At 44.4% G+C, this 21,096-nt stretch overlaps 1 protein-coding gene and 1 long non-coding RNA gene across 3 annotated transcripts; both read right to left on the bottom strand.

Moving 5' to 3' along the window:
- Positions 1-9,540: 9,540 nt before the first annotated feature.
- On the bottom strand, positions 9,541-10,673 carry LOC135555043 (interferon a3-like). The gene is made up of 5 exons (XM_064987410.1): positions 10,524-10,673; positions 10,294-10,365; positions 9,983-10,132; positions 9,745-9,843; positions 9,541-9,630 (listed from the first exon to the last, which is right to left on the bottom strand). The coding sequence occupies exons 1-5, from the start codon at positions 10,671-10,673 to the stop codon at positions 9,541-9,543; spliced, it is 561 nt and encodes a 186-aa protein (XP_064843482.1).
- A 7,034-nt stretch (positions 10,674-17,707) lies between these two features.
- On the bottom strand, positions 17,708-19,371 carry LOC135555042 (uncharacterized). 2 transcript variants are annotated; one of them, XR_010457809.1, is made up of 4 exons: positions 18,947-19,371; positions 18,697-18,784; positions 18,329-18,400; positions 17,708-18,198 (listed from the first exon to the last, which is right to left on the bottom strand). It is a non-coding gene; the product is annotated as an uncharacterized LOC135555042 (long non-coding RNA). The 2 variants fall into 2 exon arrangements; XR_010457808.1 differs by having other exon boundaries at positions 18,697-19,371.
- Between the last annotated feature and the right edge of the window lie 1,725 nt (positions 19,372-21,096).

Here is a 21,096-nt window from a genome sequence, read left to right as displayed (position 1 = left end):
TTTGGTTAACTAGGGGGATATTTAATCTCTCCATTTCCTTTGGGTTTTTATGCGGGATTGTTTTCGTTTGACAGTCAGTTAGTTTTAGGTTGCGTTTTCTCTTGTTCATTTTTGAACAAGTGTTTTTTCCCTGGACTGTCTTAGTAGAGTAGGGTTGGTTGTTGTAGTCCGGGGTCCTGTTATTTTGAACTTGTTTACCTCTTGAAACTAGGAGGCACTATTTTTATTTTTGGAAAAATAACGTTCCCAAAGTAAACCGCCTATTTCTCAGGACCAGATGCTAGAATATGCATATAATTGACAGCTTAGGATATAAAACACTCTAAAGTTTTTCAAAACTGTAAAAATATTGTCTGTGAGTATAACAGAACTGATATTGCAGGTGAAATCCTGAGACAAATCGAATATCTGGGACAGGGGTACATTCGGCCCTCCACATCACCTGTCTCCTCAAGTTTCTTTTTTTGTGAAGATGAAGGAGGGAGGCCTGCGTCCGTGCATTGACTATAGAGGTATAAATTGCATCACAGTGGGGTTCAGTTACCGGCTACCTCTCATCGCCACGGCGGTGGAGTCATTCCACGGAGCATGCTTCTTCACAAAACTGGATCTTAGGTGCACGTATAACTTTGTGCGAATCCAGGAGTGAGATTAGTGGAAAACCACGTTTAGTACCACATCTGGCCATTGTGAGTACCTCATCATGCCGTATGGGTTGAAAAAAGCACCAGCCATTTTCCAATCCTTTGTGGACGAGATTCTCAAGGACCTGCACGGGCAGGGTGTAGTGGTTTACATCGATGACATACCGATCTATTCCGCCACATTCTCCGCTCATGTGTCTCTGGTGCACAAGGAACTTGGACGACTGTTGGAGCATGACCTGTACGTCAAGGCCGAGAAATGTATGTTCTCCAAACAAGCCTGTCTCTTTCCTGGGGTATCGCATTTCCACATCTGGGGTGGAGATGGAGTGTGACCGCATTGCGGCCGTGCGACTCTGAGGTGCAGCGGTTTTTAGGGTTTGCCAATTACTACAGGAGGTTTATCAAGGCTTTTGGGCAGGTTGCTGCTCCCATTACCTCACTGCTGAAGGGGGGGACGGTGCGCATGCAGTTGTCGTCGGAGGCGAACAGAGCTTTTGGTCGTCTGAAGTCATTGTTTACCGATGCTCCCGTATTGGTGGAGGTGGACATCGAGCGGGCGTCTCGGTTAGAACCTCCTACACCACAATGTCCAGCGGGTCGGAGGTACGTCCTGCTTGGTGTTCGTGATTGATTGATCAAGTGGGCCCACACGCTACTCTCCTCTGGTCATCCGGGGATCGAGAGGACAGTGCGTGCTCTTAGGGGGAAGCTCTGGTGGCCCACCTTGGCTAAGGATGTGAGGGTTTATGTTTCCTCCTGTCTGGTGTGCGCTCAGTGTAAGGCTGCTAGACACCTGCCTAGAGGGAAGTTACAGCCCCTCCCCGTTCCACAGCAGCCTCGGTCACACCTGTCTGTGGACTTTCTTAGTGATCTTCATACATCACAGGGGAGCACTACGATCCTGGTCGTTGTGGATCGGTTCTATAATTCCTGCCGTCTCCTCCCTTTGCCCGGTGTCCCTAAGGTCCTACAGACTGCGAGGCCCTGTTTGCACATGTCTTCCGGCACTACGGGGTGCCTGAGGATATAGTTTCTGATCGGGGTCCCCAATTCACTTCCCAGGTTTGGAAGGCGTTCATGAAGCGTCTGGGGGTCTCGATCAGCCTGACCTCTGGTTTTCACCCTGAGAGTAATGGGCAGGTGGAGAGAGTGAACCAGGATCTGGGCAGGTTTCTGCGGTTGTATTGACAGGACCGGCCTGAAGAAATGGCGAGGTTCGTTCCATGGACCGAGATGGCCCAGAATTCACTTCGCCACTCCTCCACGGACCTGTCACCGTTTCAGTGCGTGTTTACGGTCCGGAGGAGAGTTGCTGGGTGCCGGTGGGGGACATCTTGGACCCATCTCTGCTGGATGAGTTCCACCGCCTCCATCCTGATAGCCCTGCGCCTCGCGCTCTGGGTCGTCCTCGAGGCCGGCGTCAACGTCCACCAAAGATGGCTCCTCTCCCTGTTCGGGTGGCGCTCGGCAGGTCGTCGTTACCGGTCTACTTGCTGCCACCGATTCTTTTTTTTCCTTTTCTTTTGGTTGTGTCTGTTTTGTGTTTCACCTGGTTTCATTTTGGTTAACTAAGGGGGAATTTAATCTCACCATTTCCTTTGGGTTATGTGCAGGATTGTTTTTGTTTGACTGTCAGTAAGTTTTGGGTTGCGTTTTCTCTTGTTCATTTTATAACAGGTGTTTTTTCCCTGGACTGTGTTTTAGTATGGTTTGTGGCTACTGTTGTAGTCCGGAGTCCTGTTATTTTGAACTTGTTAAATGAAACTTTTCTTTTCTTTCGGAACTTGTTTTTCCTGCGCCTGACTCCACACCCACATCTCCTTGGAGAGATCTGACATATTTTCTGAAATTACAACACTTTTTGTAGATACCCCCTCCATTTTAGGGGACCAAAAGTATTGGGAGAAATGAACTTATATGTGTATTGAAGTAGTAACATGTATTTGGTCCCATTTTGATAGCTCCCAATGACTAAATCCAGTTTGCGACTCTACAAACTAGTTGGATGCATTTGCTATTTGTTTTGGTTGAGTTTCAGATTTATTTTGTGTCCAATAGAAATTAATGGTAGATCATGTTTTGTGTCATTTTGCAGTCACTTTTACTGTAAACAAAAGAATAATGTGCTTCTAAGCACTTCTACATTATAGTGGATTCTACAATAATTTTTGATAATCATGTATGATTCTTTGAATAATAAGTGAGAAAGTTGCAGAAGCTAAAATATTATACCACAAGGACAACATAAACTCTTACCATTACAACGTTACTTAAAATGATAAGGTTGTCTGTGATGAGATACGAACTCGCTGCCTTTCGTTTGCTCGACGTTCACGTTATATGCCTACCCAGATGCACAAATAGATTGTTTTTTTTGCGCTGTTTGTCATTTATTTTTTAACTTGTTGTTGTCTTGGCACCACACCTCTCTCTCAATGTTAGTATGGTTGCTGCTACCGTTTCTTACGACCGGAAATATCTACTGGACATCAGAACAGCGATTACTCACAACGAACTGGAAGAAGCTTTTTTCTTTAACAAGTCTGACGAGAAAGACATACTGATTTCCCAGGAACTCATCACTAAGATAAGGACCCTGAGACTAAACATCTCCCTCCGCAACTGGATCCTGGACTTCCTGATGGACCGCCGCCAGGTGGTAAGGGTAGGCAACAAAACATCTGTCACGCTGATCCTCAACACTACTCCCTGTTCACCCAATAACTGCGTGGCTAAAAACGACTCCAACACCATCATTAAGTTTGCTGACGACACAAAGTGGTCGGCCTGATCACTCACAACGACCATACAGCCTATAAGGAGGAGGTCAGAGAACTGGCAGTGTGGTGCCAAGACAACAACCTCTCCCTCAATGTGAGCAATACAACGGGCTGATCGTGGAGTACAGGAAAAGGTGGGCTGTCACGACTTCCACCGAAGTCGGCCCCTCTCCTTGTTCGGGTGGTGTTCTTTTTCCGGTTCCGGGTTGGAGCGAGCGGTCGCATCTACACTTCGGTCCGCAGGTAGTATAACTTTTCATTACATTTCATTATAGTACAACGGTTTGATTTGTCTAATCTTAGCAATTTCTTCTTAGCTAGCTACATAGCCTTCTTTGTACCAAAGATAATTGTGTAATTATCGTATTTCGTCGTCCTAACGTAGTCTACACTGCTTTCTGCCCAGCAGCTAGCTAACGTCCACTAGCACAGCAGCTAGCTAACGTCCACTAGCACTGTAGAAACTATTACACTCAACGACTCGATTAGTGTAGTGTTAGCTAGCTACATAGTTGTCTTTGCTGTCTTCGTATCCAAGGTAATTGTGTAGTTTAGAGTGTGTAGACTTAGAGTGATTATCTTAATTTACCGAGGTTAGCTAGCCAGCTATTTGTCGTCCTTAACGTAGGAGTCACTGCTAGCTAGCTAGCCAACAGCTAGCCAACGTCTTCCGAATTGAACTTCAACAACCCGGTCAACATTCCGCCTCGCTCCACAGGTAGTATCACATTTTCATTTCACTTCATTACAGTACAACGGTTTGATTTGTTTGATCGTAGCTAGCTAGCTACATAGCCGTCTTTGTATCTAAGACAATTGTGTAGTCTGGAGCGATTTTCTAGGTTAGCTAGCCAGCTATTGTCGTTCTTTTAACGTAACGTTACGTAATCAACACTGATAGCTAGCCAGCTAGCCCCCGAATAGCAGCACTGTAGAAACTATTACACTCGACGGAACGACTTGATTAGTGTAGTGTCAACAACGTAGCCACTGCCAGCTAGCCTACTCCAGCAGTATTGTATCATTTCAATCATTTTAGTCAATAAGATTCTTGCTACGTAAGCTTAACGTTCTGAACATTCGATAAGTGTAGTCCACTTGTCATTCCAATCTCCTTTGCATTAGCGTAGCCTCTTCTGTAGCCTGTCAACTATGTGTCTATCTATCCCTGTTCTCTCCTCTCTGCACAGACCATACAAATGCTCCACACCGCGTGGCCGCGGCCACCCTAATCTGGTGGTCCCAGCGCGCACGACCCACGTGGAGTTCCAGGTCTCCGGTAGCCTCTGGAACTGCCGATCTGCGGCCAACAAGGCAGAGTTCATCTCAGCCTATGCCTCCCTCCAGTCCCTCGACTTCTTGGCACTGACGGAAACATGGATCACCACAGACAACACTGCTACTCCTACTGCTCTCTCTTCGTCCGCCCACGTGTTCTCGCACACCCCGAGAGCTTCTGGTCAGCGGGGTGGTGGCACCGGGATCCTCATCTCTCCCAAGTGGTCATTCTCTCTTTCTCCCCTTACCCATCGGTCTATCGCCTCCTTTGAATTCCATGCTGTCACAGTTACCAGCCCTTTCAAGCTTAACATCCTTATCATTTATCGCCCTCCAGGTTCCCTCGGAGAGTTCATCAATGAGCTTGATGCCTTGATAAGCTCCTTTCCTGAGGACGGCTCACCTCTCACAGTCCTGGGCGACTTTAACCTCCCCACGTCTACCTTTGACTCATTCCTCTCTGCCTCCTTCTTTCCACTCCTCTCCTCCTTTGACCTCACCCTCTCACCTTCCCCCCCTACTCACAAGGCAGGCAATATGCTCGACCTCATCTTTACTAGATGCTGTTCTTCCACTAACCTCATTGCAACTCCCTCCAAGTCTCCGACCACTACCTTGTATCCTTTTCCCTCTCGCTCTCATCCAACACTTCCCACACTGCCCCTACTCGGATGGTATCGCGCCGTCCCAACCTTCGCTCTCTCTCCCCCGCTACTCTCTTCTCTTCCATCCTATCATCTCTTCCCTCTGCTCAAACCTTCTCCAACCTATCTCCTGATAGAGATACGCCTCCTCAACCCTCCTCTCTTCCCTTTCTGCATCCTTTGACTCTCTATGTCCCCTATCCTCCAGGCCGGCTCGGTCCTCCCCTCCTGCTCTGTGGCTCGACGACTCACTGCGAGCTCACAGAACAGTGCTCCGGGCAGCCGAGCGGAAATGGAGGAAAACTCGCCTCCCTGCGGACCTGGCATCCTTTCACTCCCTCCTCTCTACATTTTCCTCCTCTGTCTCTGCTGCTAAAGCCACTTTCTTCCACTCTAAATTCCAAGCATCTGCCTCTAACCCTAGGAAGCTCTTTGCCACCTTCTCCTCCCTCCTGAATCCTCCTCCCCTCCCCCTCCTCCCTCTCTACAGATGACTTCGTCAACCATTTTGAAAAGAAGGTCGACGACATCCGATCCTCGTTTGCTAAGTCAAACGACACCGCTGGTTCTGCTCACACTGCCCTACCATGTGCTCTGACCTCTTTCTCCCCTCTCTCTCCAGATGAAATCTCGCTTCTTGTGACGGCCGGCCGCCCAACAACCTGCCCGCTTGACCCTATCCCCTCCTCTCTTCTCCAGACCATTTCCGGAGACCTTCTCCCTTACCTCACCTCGCTCATCAACTCATCCCTGTCCGCTGGCTACGTCCCTTCCGTCTTCAAGAGAGCGAGAGTTGCACCCCTTCTGAAAAAACCTACACTCGATCCCTCCGATGTCAACAACTACAGACCAGTATCCCTTCTTTCTTTTCTCTCCAAAACTCTTGAACGTGCCGTCCTTGGCCAGCTCTCCCGCTATCTCTCTCAGAATGACCTTCTTGATCCAAATCAGTCAGGTTTCAAGACTAGTCATTCAACTGAGACTGCTCTTCTCTGTATCACGGAGGCGCTCCGCACTGCTAAAGCTAACTCTCTCTCCTCTGCTCTCATCCTTCTAGACCTATCGGCTGCTTTCGACACTGTGAACCATCAGATCCTCCTCTCCACCCTCTCCGAGTTGGGCATCTCCGGTGCAGCCCACGCTTGGATTGCGTCCTACCTGACAGGTCGCTCCTACCAGGTGGCTTGGCGAGAATCTGTCTCCTCGCCACGCGCTCTCACCACTGGTGTCCCCCAGGGCTCTGTTCTAGGCCCTCTCCTATTCTCGCTATACACCAAGTCACTTGGCTCTGTCATAACCTCACATGGTCTCTCCTATCATTGCTATGCAGACGACACACAATTAATCTTCTCCTTTCCCCCTTCTGATGACCAGGTGGCGAATCGCATCTCTGCATGTCTGGCAGACATATCAGTGTGGATGACGGATCACCACCTCAAGCTGAACCTCGGCAAGACGGAGCTGCTCTTCCTCCCGGGGAAGGACTGCCCGTTCCATGATCTCGCCATCACGGTTGACAACTCCATTGTTTCCTCCTCCCAGAGCGCTAAGAACCTTGGCGTGATCCTGGACAACACCCTGTCGTTCTCAACTAACATCAAGGCGGTGGCCCGTTCCTGTAGGTTCATGCTCTACAACATCCGCAGAGTACGCCCCTGCCTCACACAGGAAGCGGCGCAGGTCCTAATCCAGGCACTTGTCATCTCCCGTCTGGATTACTGCAACTCGCTGTTGGCTGGGCTCCCTGCCTGTGCCATTAAACCCCTACAACTCATCCAGAACGCCGCAGCCCGTCTGGTGTTCAACCTTCCCAAGTTCTCTCACGTCACCCCGCTCCTCCGCTCTCTCCACTGGCTTCCAGTTGAAGCTCGCATCCGCTACAAGACCATGGTGCTTGCCTACGGAGCTGTGAGGGGAACGGCACCGCAGTACCTCCAGGCTCTGATCAGGCCCTACACCCAAACAAGGGCACTGCGTTCATCCACCTCTGGCCTGCTCGCCTCCCTACCACTGAGGAAGTACAGTTCCCGCTCAGCCCAGTCAAAACTGTTCGCTGCTCTGGCCCCCCAATGGTGGAACAAACTCCCTCACGACGCCAGGACAGCGGAGTCAATCACCACCTTCCGGAGACACCTGAAACCCCACCTCTTCAAGGAATACCTAGGATAGGATAAAGCAATCCTTCTCAACCCCCCCCTTAAATGATTTAGATGCACTATTGTAAAGTGGCTGTTCCACTGATGTCAGAAGGTGAATTCACCAATTTCTAAGTCGCTCTGGATAAGAGCGTCTGCTAAATGACTTAAATGTAAATGTTAAATGTAAAATGGTGTTCGGCGGTCGACGTCACCGGCTTTCTCGTTACCACCGATCCATGTTTCATTTTCGTTTTCTTTTGTCTGTATTATACACACCTGGTTTCAATTCCCATATCAGGTTCCTTATTTAACCCTCTGGCATACATTTCTGTTCTGTCCGTGATTGTTGGTGTCTTAGTGGTTGTTGTAGGTGTTAGTTTGTATGTATTTTCCTATTTGAAATATTGCTTGAATTTTTGTGAGTAAACTCAGTTGTGTTGCTCAAACCTGTGTCCTGCGCCTGACTCCGCTACATCTCTGCACACATTCGCTGACACGGGCCAAACAGGGCCCCATTAACATCTATGGTGCTGTATTGGAGCGGGTCGAGAGTTTCAAATTCCTTGGTGTCCAGATCACCAGAAAATTATCATGGTTCAAACACACAAAGACAGTCGTGAAGAGGGCACGACAAAACCTTTTCTCCCTAATGAGACTAAAAGGATTTGGCATGTGTCCCCAGATCCTCAATCATTTCTACAGCTGCGCTATCGAGAGCATTCTGACCGGTTGCATCACCGCCTGGTATGGCAACTGGTCTTTATCTAACCGTAAGATGCTACAGAAGGTAGTTGGTAGTTGGTACAGAAGGTAGTTGGTACGGCCCAGAACATCACTGGGGCAAAGCTTTCTGCCTTTCGAGAACTATATAATAATAGACAGTATCAGAGGAAAGCATATGAAATTGTCCGAGACTCCAGTCATACCGCACGGCAAGCAGTACCAGAGCGCCAAGTCTAGGACCAAAAGGCTCCTTAACAGCTTTTACCCCCAAGCCATGAGACTGCTGAACAATTAATCAAATGGCCAATACATTGACACCCACTCCTCCATTTGTTTTGTATACTGCTGCTGCTCGCTGTTTAATATCTATGCATAGTCACTTCACCCCTACCTACATGTACAAATTACTTCAACTAACCTGTACCCCGGCAAACTGACTCAGAACCGGTACCCCTGTAAATTTCCTAGTTATTGTTATTTTATTGTGTTGCTTTGAATTATTTGTTACATGTTTATTTGGTAAATATTTTCTTAACTCTTCTTGAACTGCACTGTTGGTTAAGGACTTGTAAGTAAGCATTTCACGGTAAGGTCAACACTTGTTGTATTCGGTGCATGTGACAAATAAAGTTTGATTTGATTTGAAATATCATACCACATCTCCAAAAAATGCAAACCTCAGCAGTTACTGTGATGCTGTTAGCATGTCTTGGGGGTATGATATTTGTGCGTCTTTATTAACTTTCTCACTAATCATTATTCACGATTCATTCAGGATTGCTGTAATCATGTCAGATCCTGTCTGTTTGTTTGCCATGGTGCTGAAATGTCTTCTTATCTTGCCTCCACTGTGGACGCATTTAAAGGGTTTCCCAGCCGTTCTGCACGGGTTGTGTGATATCATCAGTCTTCAAGTTTTAAGACACAACAACACTGTGTGACATTATCAGGCCTATCTAAGGACCTTTTTATTAGGCCCATATGTAAATATGTTAGATTAAAAATATATCTCAGCTGTTAGAGGTCACATTAGTTTATTTCAAATGTATTTAATCGTTACAATAACGAACGTTTCCAATATCGTTGCAATAATAAATACAGTATGCAATGGTCTTCATAAATACAAAAATCAATGCATGAAAACGTTGTTACATTTTCTATAGCCTAAAAATGCCTAGCACATAATACATCATTCAGTATAAAATGTGTTTTACTTCGCAGAGTTGTGAATTCACATAATAAATAAATAAAACATATATAAAAATAACCGTGTAAATAAATAGTTGAAAAAATAGAAGTATAAATAAATATCTCTACACACACATGAGGCTCATTGGTTAGTCAATATTATTGTGACTAGTCTTAGCATGTGTGCCAGCACCACTTTCCTTATGCCTTCCCAGCCGCTTGCGCTGTATTCCTGCATGAACGAAACACATATGTAATATTTTAGAATAGACACATGTTGTGTCATCACATATGAATATATCCTTATTTGGTGAATGCACTCTCTTGGTAAGACAAATTGACATACCTCGCGTTTCAAGTAATTCTTCAGAAATTTGAAGTGAAGGCTCATATTTTTGTTCACTCCTTTGTCAGATTTTGGTAGTGTAGCTTTTATAGCCTTTACCTGTTGGAACAAAATATAAGTCATTAATGTTATGTTATGATTTGTTTAAATCACATTATATGGCAATCTAAAAAATATAGGATAATGTTTGCCTTTTTGCATGAATGTTCATAGAAAATCACAAATCACATAGACTTACACATTGGTCCAGCTCCGAGGTCTGGCGATGTAGGTCACTCATAAACTCGTCAACTACTTTCTGGTCCCAGAAAGAATCACAGTTATCACTTCTGTACAATTTCTCTATAGCGTTCAGAGTTTGCGAAATGAAGAGAATCTTGTCGTCATCCTAGAAGAAGAGTGATTTGTATTAGTACATGACTTATGAATATCAGAAAAGTATAGCAAATGTTGCATATTAGTTAATACCTAATTATATGGCCTACCTAATGAGAAAAAACGTTGAACCAAAACCCTTTTTAAATAGTGTAGGCTATGCATATGTCTTACCTTGAAATGATCGACATGTCTGTATTCCTCGTAAGGGAAAGTGATCTGAGGTTCTCGAGAGACCACATGACCCTGAGATGCCAAAAAATAACAACAAACGATTGCAATATTACTATTGTATACATAAACGAGTAACTGAATCAAATGAAACACAGCAGCACATTAAATGTTAAACAGATGACAACTGCTCAATGACCAGGAACAAGTTAATAAACATTACAGTTTCCTACCATTTCCCGAAGCACCGTTATGGTGTTGTTGCTGAACACTTGGAACATGCTCCGAGACGGAGGAAGTGTCCTCATCCAAGTGCATCCGAAGGTTTTATGCCAGGTGCAAATCGTCAGGATCAAGCACATCCAAAAGCTTATTGAACCCATTTTATCGTAGGTCTACTGTAGTTCGCTGTCTGTTCGCTATCAACCGAGGTGCAAAATTAGCCAGACTTCCGAAAGACAGCCTGTACTTTGTATAATTACAGGAAAAAATAGGTTTTCCTCAAAGGACAAAGGGATAAAGTGTTCTTCCTGATCGATCCTCTTCTCGAAATCCAGAGTTCTGTCATGCTGCAATCTGTGTCGATATTTTATACAAAGATTTTGAAAGGTGTTCCGAAAGTGAAAGGTGGAAGTCCCGGTAGACAGGCGCTTTCATACCTGACAGTATATTTTTCGGCCTGGAGACAACGCACGGATAGGACAGGTGCATCCCTCGAAGACTTGTTCAATTCTTGACTGATTTGTTATTTTATTTTTAAATATTGGATTACCAACCAGGAACATGTTTTAGATTTTTTTAAATTACTTGTGAATCCTTTTTAGTCAGACAACAGCGTAAATTAATATGCATTTATTTGCAAACATTTTGTTGTCCTTTCACTTCGGAAACAATTGCGTTTAAATCTCGTCTTCGCAAACGCATCACCTTTTCATTTACACATGGAAACTATGGTATCCAACTACGTTGGGACCACTTGTTTAAAGGGTAAATGTGGTTTCCGGACCTCAACTTCCTTTTTAAAGATACAGATCAACGTTGTATGGGTTATATCAACTACACACTCAACATCACTATATTTCGTTTTAGAAACGGGTTTTAGTGGTCTCATTTAATTTCGTAGACCAGCTCCTTTCTGCACCCGGTTTTCAGAATAAGACACTGGTAGCCTATGCAGTGCACAGGCAGTATAGACCTTGGCCTTACCCCTTAACTTGGCATTAGTGCTTAAATTGGAGTCTATATTTCGGGTGCTTTTGAATCTGGGCCTACACGCACTTGTGAGTAAAATATGTCTATCACGTAGATCATTTGTCAAAGGATTCCGTATTCGTGTGTTTTATTGGACTTTTATCCAGATATGTGAGTTGATGTTACCTCTTCATCTATTATCTTTCCACTGTAGAGACTGAAGAGTAACAGCACGGTTAGCGATTGCTATATTCCATTGAACTAACATTCAGAATGTGGAGTTATAATTATGTTGCATGATATCCAGTAAATATGTACTTGCTAGAAGTCATAACTATCCGAATCAACAATGTTTTACAGTGATATGATGATGTCTGAAAGGGCGGGAAAGTATGGCTGGAATTCAGAGTATTGTAAAGCAGTTTATTGTTTTTCATTGAAGATGATGTTGATATGCAATTGTTAGTAGGAATAACATGGGTCATATATTGGGACATAGGTCATATATTGTCGAGCAAGAAGGTCTTGGAGCTCCCTGAGATTGATGTAATTCCATTTCACAAGAGTTATGTTTTGTTGGAAGAGCTTGCTGGCTAGTTGAAACGCAAGTCTCAGTGTCCAAACCTTTCCCCCTCCTGTAATCAGAAGAACACTTAGTGTAACCATGCGATTGAACTTGACTAATACAGAAATTGTAGACACTCATGATCTCCTGAGCATCACCTCTTTTGAAAGCGTTGGACTTTGGACCATTATCATTTCCACCTCTGGGATACAGCCTCTTGGTCTCCTCTCCTATACCACACACATAATACACATATCTCAATAAAATAACTAAATATTTGAATGAATTAAGCTCCAATAATCAATTTTCATCTAGAATAAATAAATTGTGATATCACAGTATGCTAAAGCCTATATTCAGAGCCATATTTCTAAATATGTCTGCCTATAAGGTCAATTTGTAACAGGTTACATAAATTGACCTACCATGGAAAGATCATTGAGGGTCTGGCGAGTTTGATGAAGATAATGCATTTGCTCTTTTTGGTCACTGCATTTAGCATAAACAACTGGGTAAAGAACAATTACACACAGAAGATGTACCTCAAAGGAGACATTAAGAGTGGCCATGTGTCCGGTGAGTTGTGTCACGCCCTGGCCTAAGTATTCTGTGTTTTCGTTAGTATTTTGGTGAGGCCAGGGTGTGACATGGGGATTTATGTGGTTTGTTTTGTCTGGGGTTGTTTGTATGAATGGTATTGTGGTTAGAGTAGTACTCTAGGTAAGTCTATGGTTGCCTAGAGTAGTTCTCAATCAGAGGCAGGTGTTTATCGTTGTCTCTGATTGGGAACCATATTTAGGCAGCCATATTCTTTAGGTCTCTTGTGGGTGATTGTTCCTGTCTTTGTGTTTGTGGCCCCGGATAGGACTGGTAAACAGACGCAGCAGCAACAGCAGCAGCAGGAGAAGCAACAGGTGCAGCAGGAGCAACAGCAGCAGCAGCAAAAGCAGCAGCAGGAGGAGCTAGCACGGCAGAGCGGCTGGAAGCCCGAGAGGCAGCCCCAAAAATTTCTTGGAGGGAAGGCACAGGGAGAGTGTGGCAGAGTCAGGAGTCAGACCTGAGCCAACTCCCCCTGTTTACCGTAAGGAGCCATGGATGGAATTGGAGCTGTCGGCGAAGCTGAGTGCTGAGTCTGAGAGTGTTGAGGATGTATTGGACAGAATAGAGAGAAGGCTGTTGGTTTGGCATAGTATGCAAGGCATTCACCCTGAGGTGCGTGTCCCCAGCCCGGTACCACCAGTGCCGGCACCCCGCACCAGGCTGTCTCTCCGTCCCATCAACACAGGTGCTCCCGCCTGTCCTGCGCTACCGGAGTTTCCGCCCCTCAGTCCAGAGCTGCCGGAGCCTTCCTCTCCAGCGTTGCCGGAGCTTCCCGTCTGCCCAGCGCCATCTGAGCTACCCGTCTGCCCAGCGCCGCCAGTCTGCCCAGCGCCGCCAGTCTGCCCAGTGCCGCCAGTGCCGCCAGTCTGCAAGGAGCCGCCAGTGCCGCCAGTCTGCAAGGAGCCGCCAGTGCCGCCAGTCTGCAAGGAGCCGCCAGTGCCGCCAGTCTGCAAGGAGCCGCCAGTGCCGCCAGTCAGCCAGGAGCCGCCAGTGCCGCCAGTCAGCCAGGAGCTGCCAGTCAGCCAGGAGCAGCCAGTGCCGCCAGTGCCGCCAGGTGCCGCCAGTCAGCCAGGATCCGCCATTCAGCCAGGATCCGTCAGTCAGCCAGGATCCGACAGAGCCGCCAGTCTGCCAGGCTCCGTTAGATACGCCAGTTAGCCAGGATCTGCCAGAGCCGTCATTCAGCCAGGATCCGCCAGTCAGCCAGGATCTGCCAGAACCGCCAGTCAGCCAGGATCGGCCAGAACCGCCAGTCAGCCAGGATCGGCCAGAACCGCCAGTCAGCCAGGATCGGCCAGAACCGCCAGTCAGCCAGGATTGGCCAGAACCGCCAGTCAGCCAGGATCGGCCAGAACCGCCAGTCAGCCAGGATCTGTCGGAACCGCCAGTCAGCCAGGATCTGTCGGAACCGCCAGTCAGCCAGGATCTGTCGGAACCGCCAGTCAGCCAGGATCTGTCGGAACCGCCAGTCAGCCAGGATCTGTCGGAACCGCCAGTCAGCCAGGATCTGTCGGAACCGCCAGTCAGCCAGGATCTGCCGGAACCGCCAGGCGGCCAGGATCTGCCAGATCCATCAACCTGCCTGAGCTTCCCCTCAGTCCTGAGCTTTTCCTCAGTCGTGAGGCACCCCTCAGTCCAGGTGGGCCCTTTGTTAGGGTTAGTAGGCCTGGTTCGGCGGCGAGGGTCGCCAATCAAGGGACGCGAAGGAGCAGGACAGAGACTATGTTGGAATGGGGTCCACGTCCAGTGCCAGAGCCGCCACCGTGGACAGACGCCCAACCAGACCCTCACCTATGGATTTAGGTGGTTGCCGGGAGTCCGCTCCTCTGTGTTTTCGTTAGTATTTTGGTGAGGGCAGGGTGTGACATGGGGATTTATGTGGTTTATTTTGCTTGGGGTTGTTTGTAGTAATGGTATTGTGGTTAAAGTAGTTCTCTAGGTAAGTCTATGGTTGCCGAGAGTGGTTCTCAATCAGATGCAGGTGTTTATCGTTGTCTCTGATTGGGAACCATATTTAGGCAGCCATATTCTTTAGGTCTCTTGTGGGTGATTGTTCCTGTCTGTGTTTGTGGCACCGGATAGCACTGTTTTGGGTTTTTCACGTTTCTTGTTTTGTAGATTGTTGTATTTTCATCTTTATTAAAGATGTACAAAACTAACCACGCTGCATTTTGGTCCGCCTCTCTTTCACCAGAAGAAAACCGTTACAAGTTGATAAATCCCTGAACACTACTTCTAAACGGTCGGCTACCTACCCTACCTTCATAGCCTCCCTCATTGATATGCCATGGATGAGGTAATTTGTTAAACAAGGAAAGTTCAACTGGGGAAAGTGAAAGAGCATTGAAAATTCCATTCCTCCACCTTGCAAAGCTATTGACGACATTTTGCGTTCCTGTCTTCTGTGTGTATATACACATTGCGCTTCACGCAATGTATTTTCAACACAGTAGCCTATCCATTTTGTACTTCAATTTTATATTTATTGAGTAGGGTTGATAGCCTACAGTATAAGCGTTTAAAAGCATACTTTTTTTAACATCCCTTCTCTCAAGGGATGGAACGTGTAACTATTTGCATAGCTACTCTGTTTCAGAAAGAAGAACATGATTATAAAAGTTGGACTCCACACACCTGCTCCAATGCAGTTATCTTAATATACTACATGTAGCATCCATGGCATTTCATTATTTGTTGTAAAACATAGTGACATTGGAGTATAAAAAGGTACATCTATTAAGAGCTAGATACAATGCCATGAAGGTGTTTTCCTTACAGTTTCTATAGGCCAAATAGAATTACATGAACAATGACTGCTCAGTGCTCACTGTCAGTGAGCTACTATACAGATTAAAGTCCTTTGTTATTTTGTATGACTGCACGTGGGACAGGGTCATGACTGGAAGGGATCCAGCTTAGGCCAAGTTAACGTCAATTTTGATTTTTCGTAGCAGGTTTAACCGAAATTACGCAGCAGGTTAGGATAAATAACGTAGCAGGTTAGGATTATTAGGTTCAATTTAGGAAAAGCTATGACCGTGGGCCAGCCTCTGTCTCGGCAGATGATGACATCGGTGATTACACACCATAATCGCTTTCACTTTCGAAAACCAACGTTTTTAAATATTACTGCATTTCGTCATCTCTCTTTCCCAGCGGGTACAACATTGTTTGCGTGCTAGGCTAGCTCACTCAACATTATTATTACATGCTGATTGCATGTTCTGTTAATAGCAGCCAATGGGTGGTGTTCAAAGTAGGCCTACATTTTGAAAAAAGCATGCAAGGCTTTAGGTTAATCCACTTGTCCATCAGACAAGGAGGTGACTGAAAATGTTGTGGTGTTACATTAAAAATAAAATGCATTATTATTCCCATACCATTATTAGAGAGAAACATGCACATTATGCTACCCTCCACCTATTGGCTACTTAGCTTATTCAAGACAGTCTCAAAATACAACACTGCCCCTTTAAGGAATACTCAAATCTCTGAACCTGACTGGCTTTTCAAAGATGGATAGAAATGCACGCATTTTGTGTTCTTGTAGGAAGCAACCACTCCCCCATTGTTGACCAGACATTGGCTAAAACTGGGATAATCGCTCAATAACTAGCAAAGAATATGAACAAATGTACACAGGTGGCTCCATGCAGCTCCCACGTCGATATCAAAGCAAGCGTATTTTCCCTAGTTCAAAGTGAATGGTTCAGAGCTATGCATGGCAATGGCTTTTTGCAAATATGTGTAACGGCGTTCGTCTGTAGAAGGAGGAGCGGACCAAAATGCAGCGTGGTTGTTATTCATATTCTTTAATGAAGTGAACTGGACATGAAATAACTTAACAAAAAAACAATAAACGAACGTGAAAACCTATACAGCCTATCTGGTGAACATAAACACAGAGACAGGAACAATCACCCACGAATTACTCAAAGAATATGGCTGCCTCAATATGGTTCCCAATCAGAGACAACAATAATCACCTGACTCTGATTGAGAAGCGCCTCAGGCAGCCATAGACTATGCTATACACCCCAAGACAAAACACACCACAAAAACCCATGTCACACCCTGGCCTGACCAAATAAATAAAGACAAACATAATATATTTTGACCAGGGCGTGACAATATGTCTAATGCAGCTCTGATTGGTTATGGTGCACTGGTCTGCATAGCTAACGAAGAACCCGATGGTCACTCTGACAGAGCTTCAGATTTCTACTGTGGGGATAAGAGAGCCTTCCAGAAAGACAACCTTCTCTGGTAGAATAGCCAGACGGATGACACTCCTCAGTAAAAGGCACATTGCAGCCCGCTTGGAGTTTGCAAAAAGGCACCTCCCTGACAAAAGGACTCTCAGACCATGAGAAACAAGTGTCTCTGGTCTAATGAAACATATTTGGCCAGAATGCCAAGCATCACATCTGGAGGAAACCTTGCACCATCCCTATAGTTAAGTATGGTGGTGGCAGCATCATGCTGTGGGGATGTTTTTCATTGGCAGGGACTGGGAGACTAGTCAGGATCAAGGTAAACGATGAACAGAGCAAAGTACAGAGATATCCTTGATGAAAACCTGCTCCAGGGCGCACAGGACCTCAGACTGGGGCGAGGGTTCACCTTCCATCAGGACAAATACCCTAAGCATACAGCCAAGACGATGCAGGAGTGTCTTTGGGACAAGTCTCTGAATGTCCTTGAGTGTCCCAGCAAGAGCCCAGACTTACGCTAAAATGAACAAACATCTCTAGAGTGACCTGAAAATCACTGTACAGCTACGCTCCCTATCCAACCGGATAGAACTTGAGAGGATCTGCAGAGAAGAATGGCAGAAACTCCTCAAATACAGATGTGCCAGGCTTGTAGCATGATAGCCAAGAAGACTCAAGCCTGTAATCACTGCCAAAGGTGCTTCAACAAAGTTCTGAGTAAAGGGTCTGAATACTTACCTAAATGTGATATTTCAGTTTTGTATTGTTATTATGTTTGAAAAAATATCTAAAACACGGTTTTTGCTTTGTCATTATCGGGTATTGTGTATAAACTGAAGAGGGAAAAATCCATTTAATCAATTTTAGAAAAAGTCTGTAAGGTAACAAAATGTGGAAAAAGTTGAACACATTATATGTCCTTTATAAGTCCATTTCTCCACTTGTAGAGTCAGTAGGCTACAGCTAAACCAGGGCTCTCCAACCCTGTTCCTGGAGAACTACATTCCTGTAGGTTTTCACTCCAACCCTAATCTACCACACCTGATTAATTAGGTAGTTGATAAACTTAACCAGGTTAGTTACAACTGGGGTTGGAGCGAAAACTTACAGGAGGGTAACTCAACATAAACGGGATTGGACAACCCTGACATGAACAGGGATTATACTTTAAATAGACCCGTTACTTACACAGGAATTAAGGTTTTCAAATTAGTTTTCTAGAATTTTAAGTAAATCGTCCAGGTTTTTCTTGTCCCAGGTGACGGACTTCTTATTCCCATCAAACAGTTTTGTGATTTTATAGATGACCTCGTTCCGGAATCTGACTTTGTCCTCAAACTACACAGGAAGATATAAAAAGAAGATTAGAAACAGTATAGGCTTCCGTTATGGCATCAATATAACATTGGGTTAAGACCTCAAGACCAAAGCAGATCAGAACATGATTAGTAAAGATTCTAGCCTTTACCTCGGCATCTATGGGTCTGTAAAGTGATGTTGAGAAAAGGACAGGGGCATTCTGCTTTGTGATATCTCCTCCCTGGAAAACAATCAATATAGTGTGTTAAGTCATGAGTCAAATACTTCAAGAGCAATCAAGACAGACATAAGGTATAGCTTATACTGGAAGTACAGTAGGCCTAATGTAGATAGCGTCTCTTGATAGCTCTGTCATGATTGCCTTAGTGCCCTTTTACGATGTATATTAAAATATAGGCTAACAGTTTTCTAACACAGATGCTGAACATGAAACACATGACTATTTTACTTAGTTGGTTGTTTTGCTGTCCTTAATACATGCATTCAGTCTCCTTTTACAGTGTGCTGATAACTCACCATCTGGTCCAGCAGAGAATGGAATTATGCACTCAAGTGACGGTAGTGGTGTCGGATCCAGTCACAGCAATGACACACGCTCTGCATACTGCAAATAATAAGAAACATACAAGTCCAACTCTGCATTGTATGCATTGTAAACAGCCATTTGTTTCGCTGTTAGTTTTCCATATGAGTTTGAACATATTAATTGTGTTAAGTAGTTTTATCTGGAATTGGGAAAGGGAAAACTGCATGGAGAATTTCCAACCGATCAACCTCCTGGAGGCGGTGACTTCCATTTTCCAGACTTGCGCATGCAGCAATTGGAATTCCATGCCTGCTCCGTCTCCTGGACGAACAAAAAAACAAGTAAATCTATACACATTCTCCTTGAAATCAGCTTTAAATTATAATTGAACCACAAAATAAGATTATTCATTTTAGATATCGGCTAGACTATTTCTAGCGAGTATAGGCTATTCGCGAGCTTTGCTTTCAACTGCTAATAACTTCGCTTGAACCGAAAAAAAAAAGTCCGATAATATCGTCGAAGGCGAAATAAAACCCACACTTCTTAAGAAATGTAGCCATATGAGACATTAATTTAGTGGTTTTCGATCAAAGTTAGTCCGAAATATTGTTCCGTAGTCCTCTGCTGTTGCGCTACAACTGAAAAGTGAATGGGAAACGTCAGCGTCAATACCCACATCTCTCAACTTTCATTTTCACAATGACGTAACCAACTTGCACCTTACTGTTGTCTGCTATGTATGCAATGTTGACAAGCAACGACAACATGATATGTTGGAACTTTCTATTTTCTTTGTGTGTGTGTGTGTGTGTGTGTGTGTGTGTGTGTGATGGGACATATAGCTCTCTGACTCTTTCGTTTCACGTTCAAGTGTCACGATTATGATTCCTCATGGCTGGTCCTAGTAAGGCTATATAGAATAACACCAAGGCCCATATTTATAAAGCATCTCAGAGAGTTGGACTGAATAAATACAGCAGAATAATTAGGCTACATCTTTAATTTTAGCCTATAACAGGACATTTCAATATGATTCCACCCATGACATTTTATCAAGACCCTGATGGAACAGGTGTGTTCGAACTGGGTTGGAACAAAAGCCTGCACCTTCTCCTGCTTGTCTCCAGGACCGTGCAGACCGTTTTGGTGACCACTTCCCTACAGTATGTCATCTTTACAGTTGAACAGGCTTTGAATATTATGAATTAATCCCAATATTATATAGAAAAAGGGAGAAATGAACCAATGCCAAGTTTTGACCTTGCAAAGTCAAAAACGTGCACAGCACTATGACACACACACACACACACACACACACACACACACACACACACACACACACACACACACACACACACACACACACACACACACACACACACACACACACACACACACACACACACACACACACTTCTCTTTGCTTATTTGAGCTGTTCCTGACAGAAATATGGACTTGGTATTTTAGCAAATAGTGCTATCTTCTGTATACCACCCCTACCTTGTCACAGCACAACTGATTGGCTAAAATGCATTAAGAAGGAAAGAAATTCCACAAATTAACTTTTAACAAGGCACACCTGTTAATTGAAATGCATTCCAGGTGACTACCTTCTGAAGCAGGTTCAGAGAATGCCAAGAGTGTGCAAAGCTGACATCAAAGCTGGGTGGATACTTTGAATAATCTCAAATATAACATATATTTGGATTTGTTTAACATTTTTTTGGTTACTACATGATTCCATATGTGTTATTTCATAGTTTTGATGTCTTCACTATTATTCTACAATGTAGAAAATAGTAAAGATAAAGAAAAACCCTGAGGTGTGTCCAAACTTTTGACTGGTACTGTGTATATATACTCCGGACTCCGACATATTTCTATGTTTCTTATGTCCATTCATTTTCTTTTAGATTTGTGTGTATTGTTTTGTATTGTCAGATATTACTGCAGTTGGTAGAGCTAGAAAAAAAAGCATATAGCTACAGCCGTTAAAACATCTGCTAAATGTGTGAATGCGATAAATTACAATTTATTTGATTGAAAAGGATTACAGCTGTAAAGGACACATTTATTTAATTTTAATACATTTCATTATTACAATAACAAACATTTCCTATCAGGTTGCAATAATAAATACAGTATGCAATGGCCTTCATGAATACAAAAAAAATGCACGGAAACGTTGATACATTGGGCTATGTATAGCCTAAATCAATCACATAACTATTCAGAATAAAAATATGATTTACTCCTCGGGGTTGTGAATACATTACTACACAATAAATAAATACGTTAAAAAAACAAATGAGTAAACATGTAAAAAAAATAGTTAGATATATGAATAGATAAATAGATATATAAATAACAAATATCTACACAACAC

This window comes from Oncorhynchus masou, chromosome 15 (genome assembly GCF_036934945.1).
Source record: "Oncorhynchus masou masou isolate Uvic2021 chromosome 15, UVic_Omas_1.1, whole genome shotgun sequence".
NCBI lineage: Eukaryota > Metazoa > Chordata > Actinopteri > Salmoniformes > Salmonidae > Oncorhynchus > Oncorhynchus masou.
The sequence above is the reverse complement of the archived record's forward strand: the minus strand, read 5'-3'. Positions and strand labels throughout refer to the sequence as shown.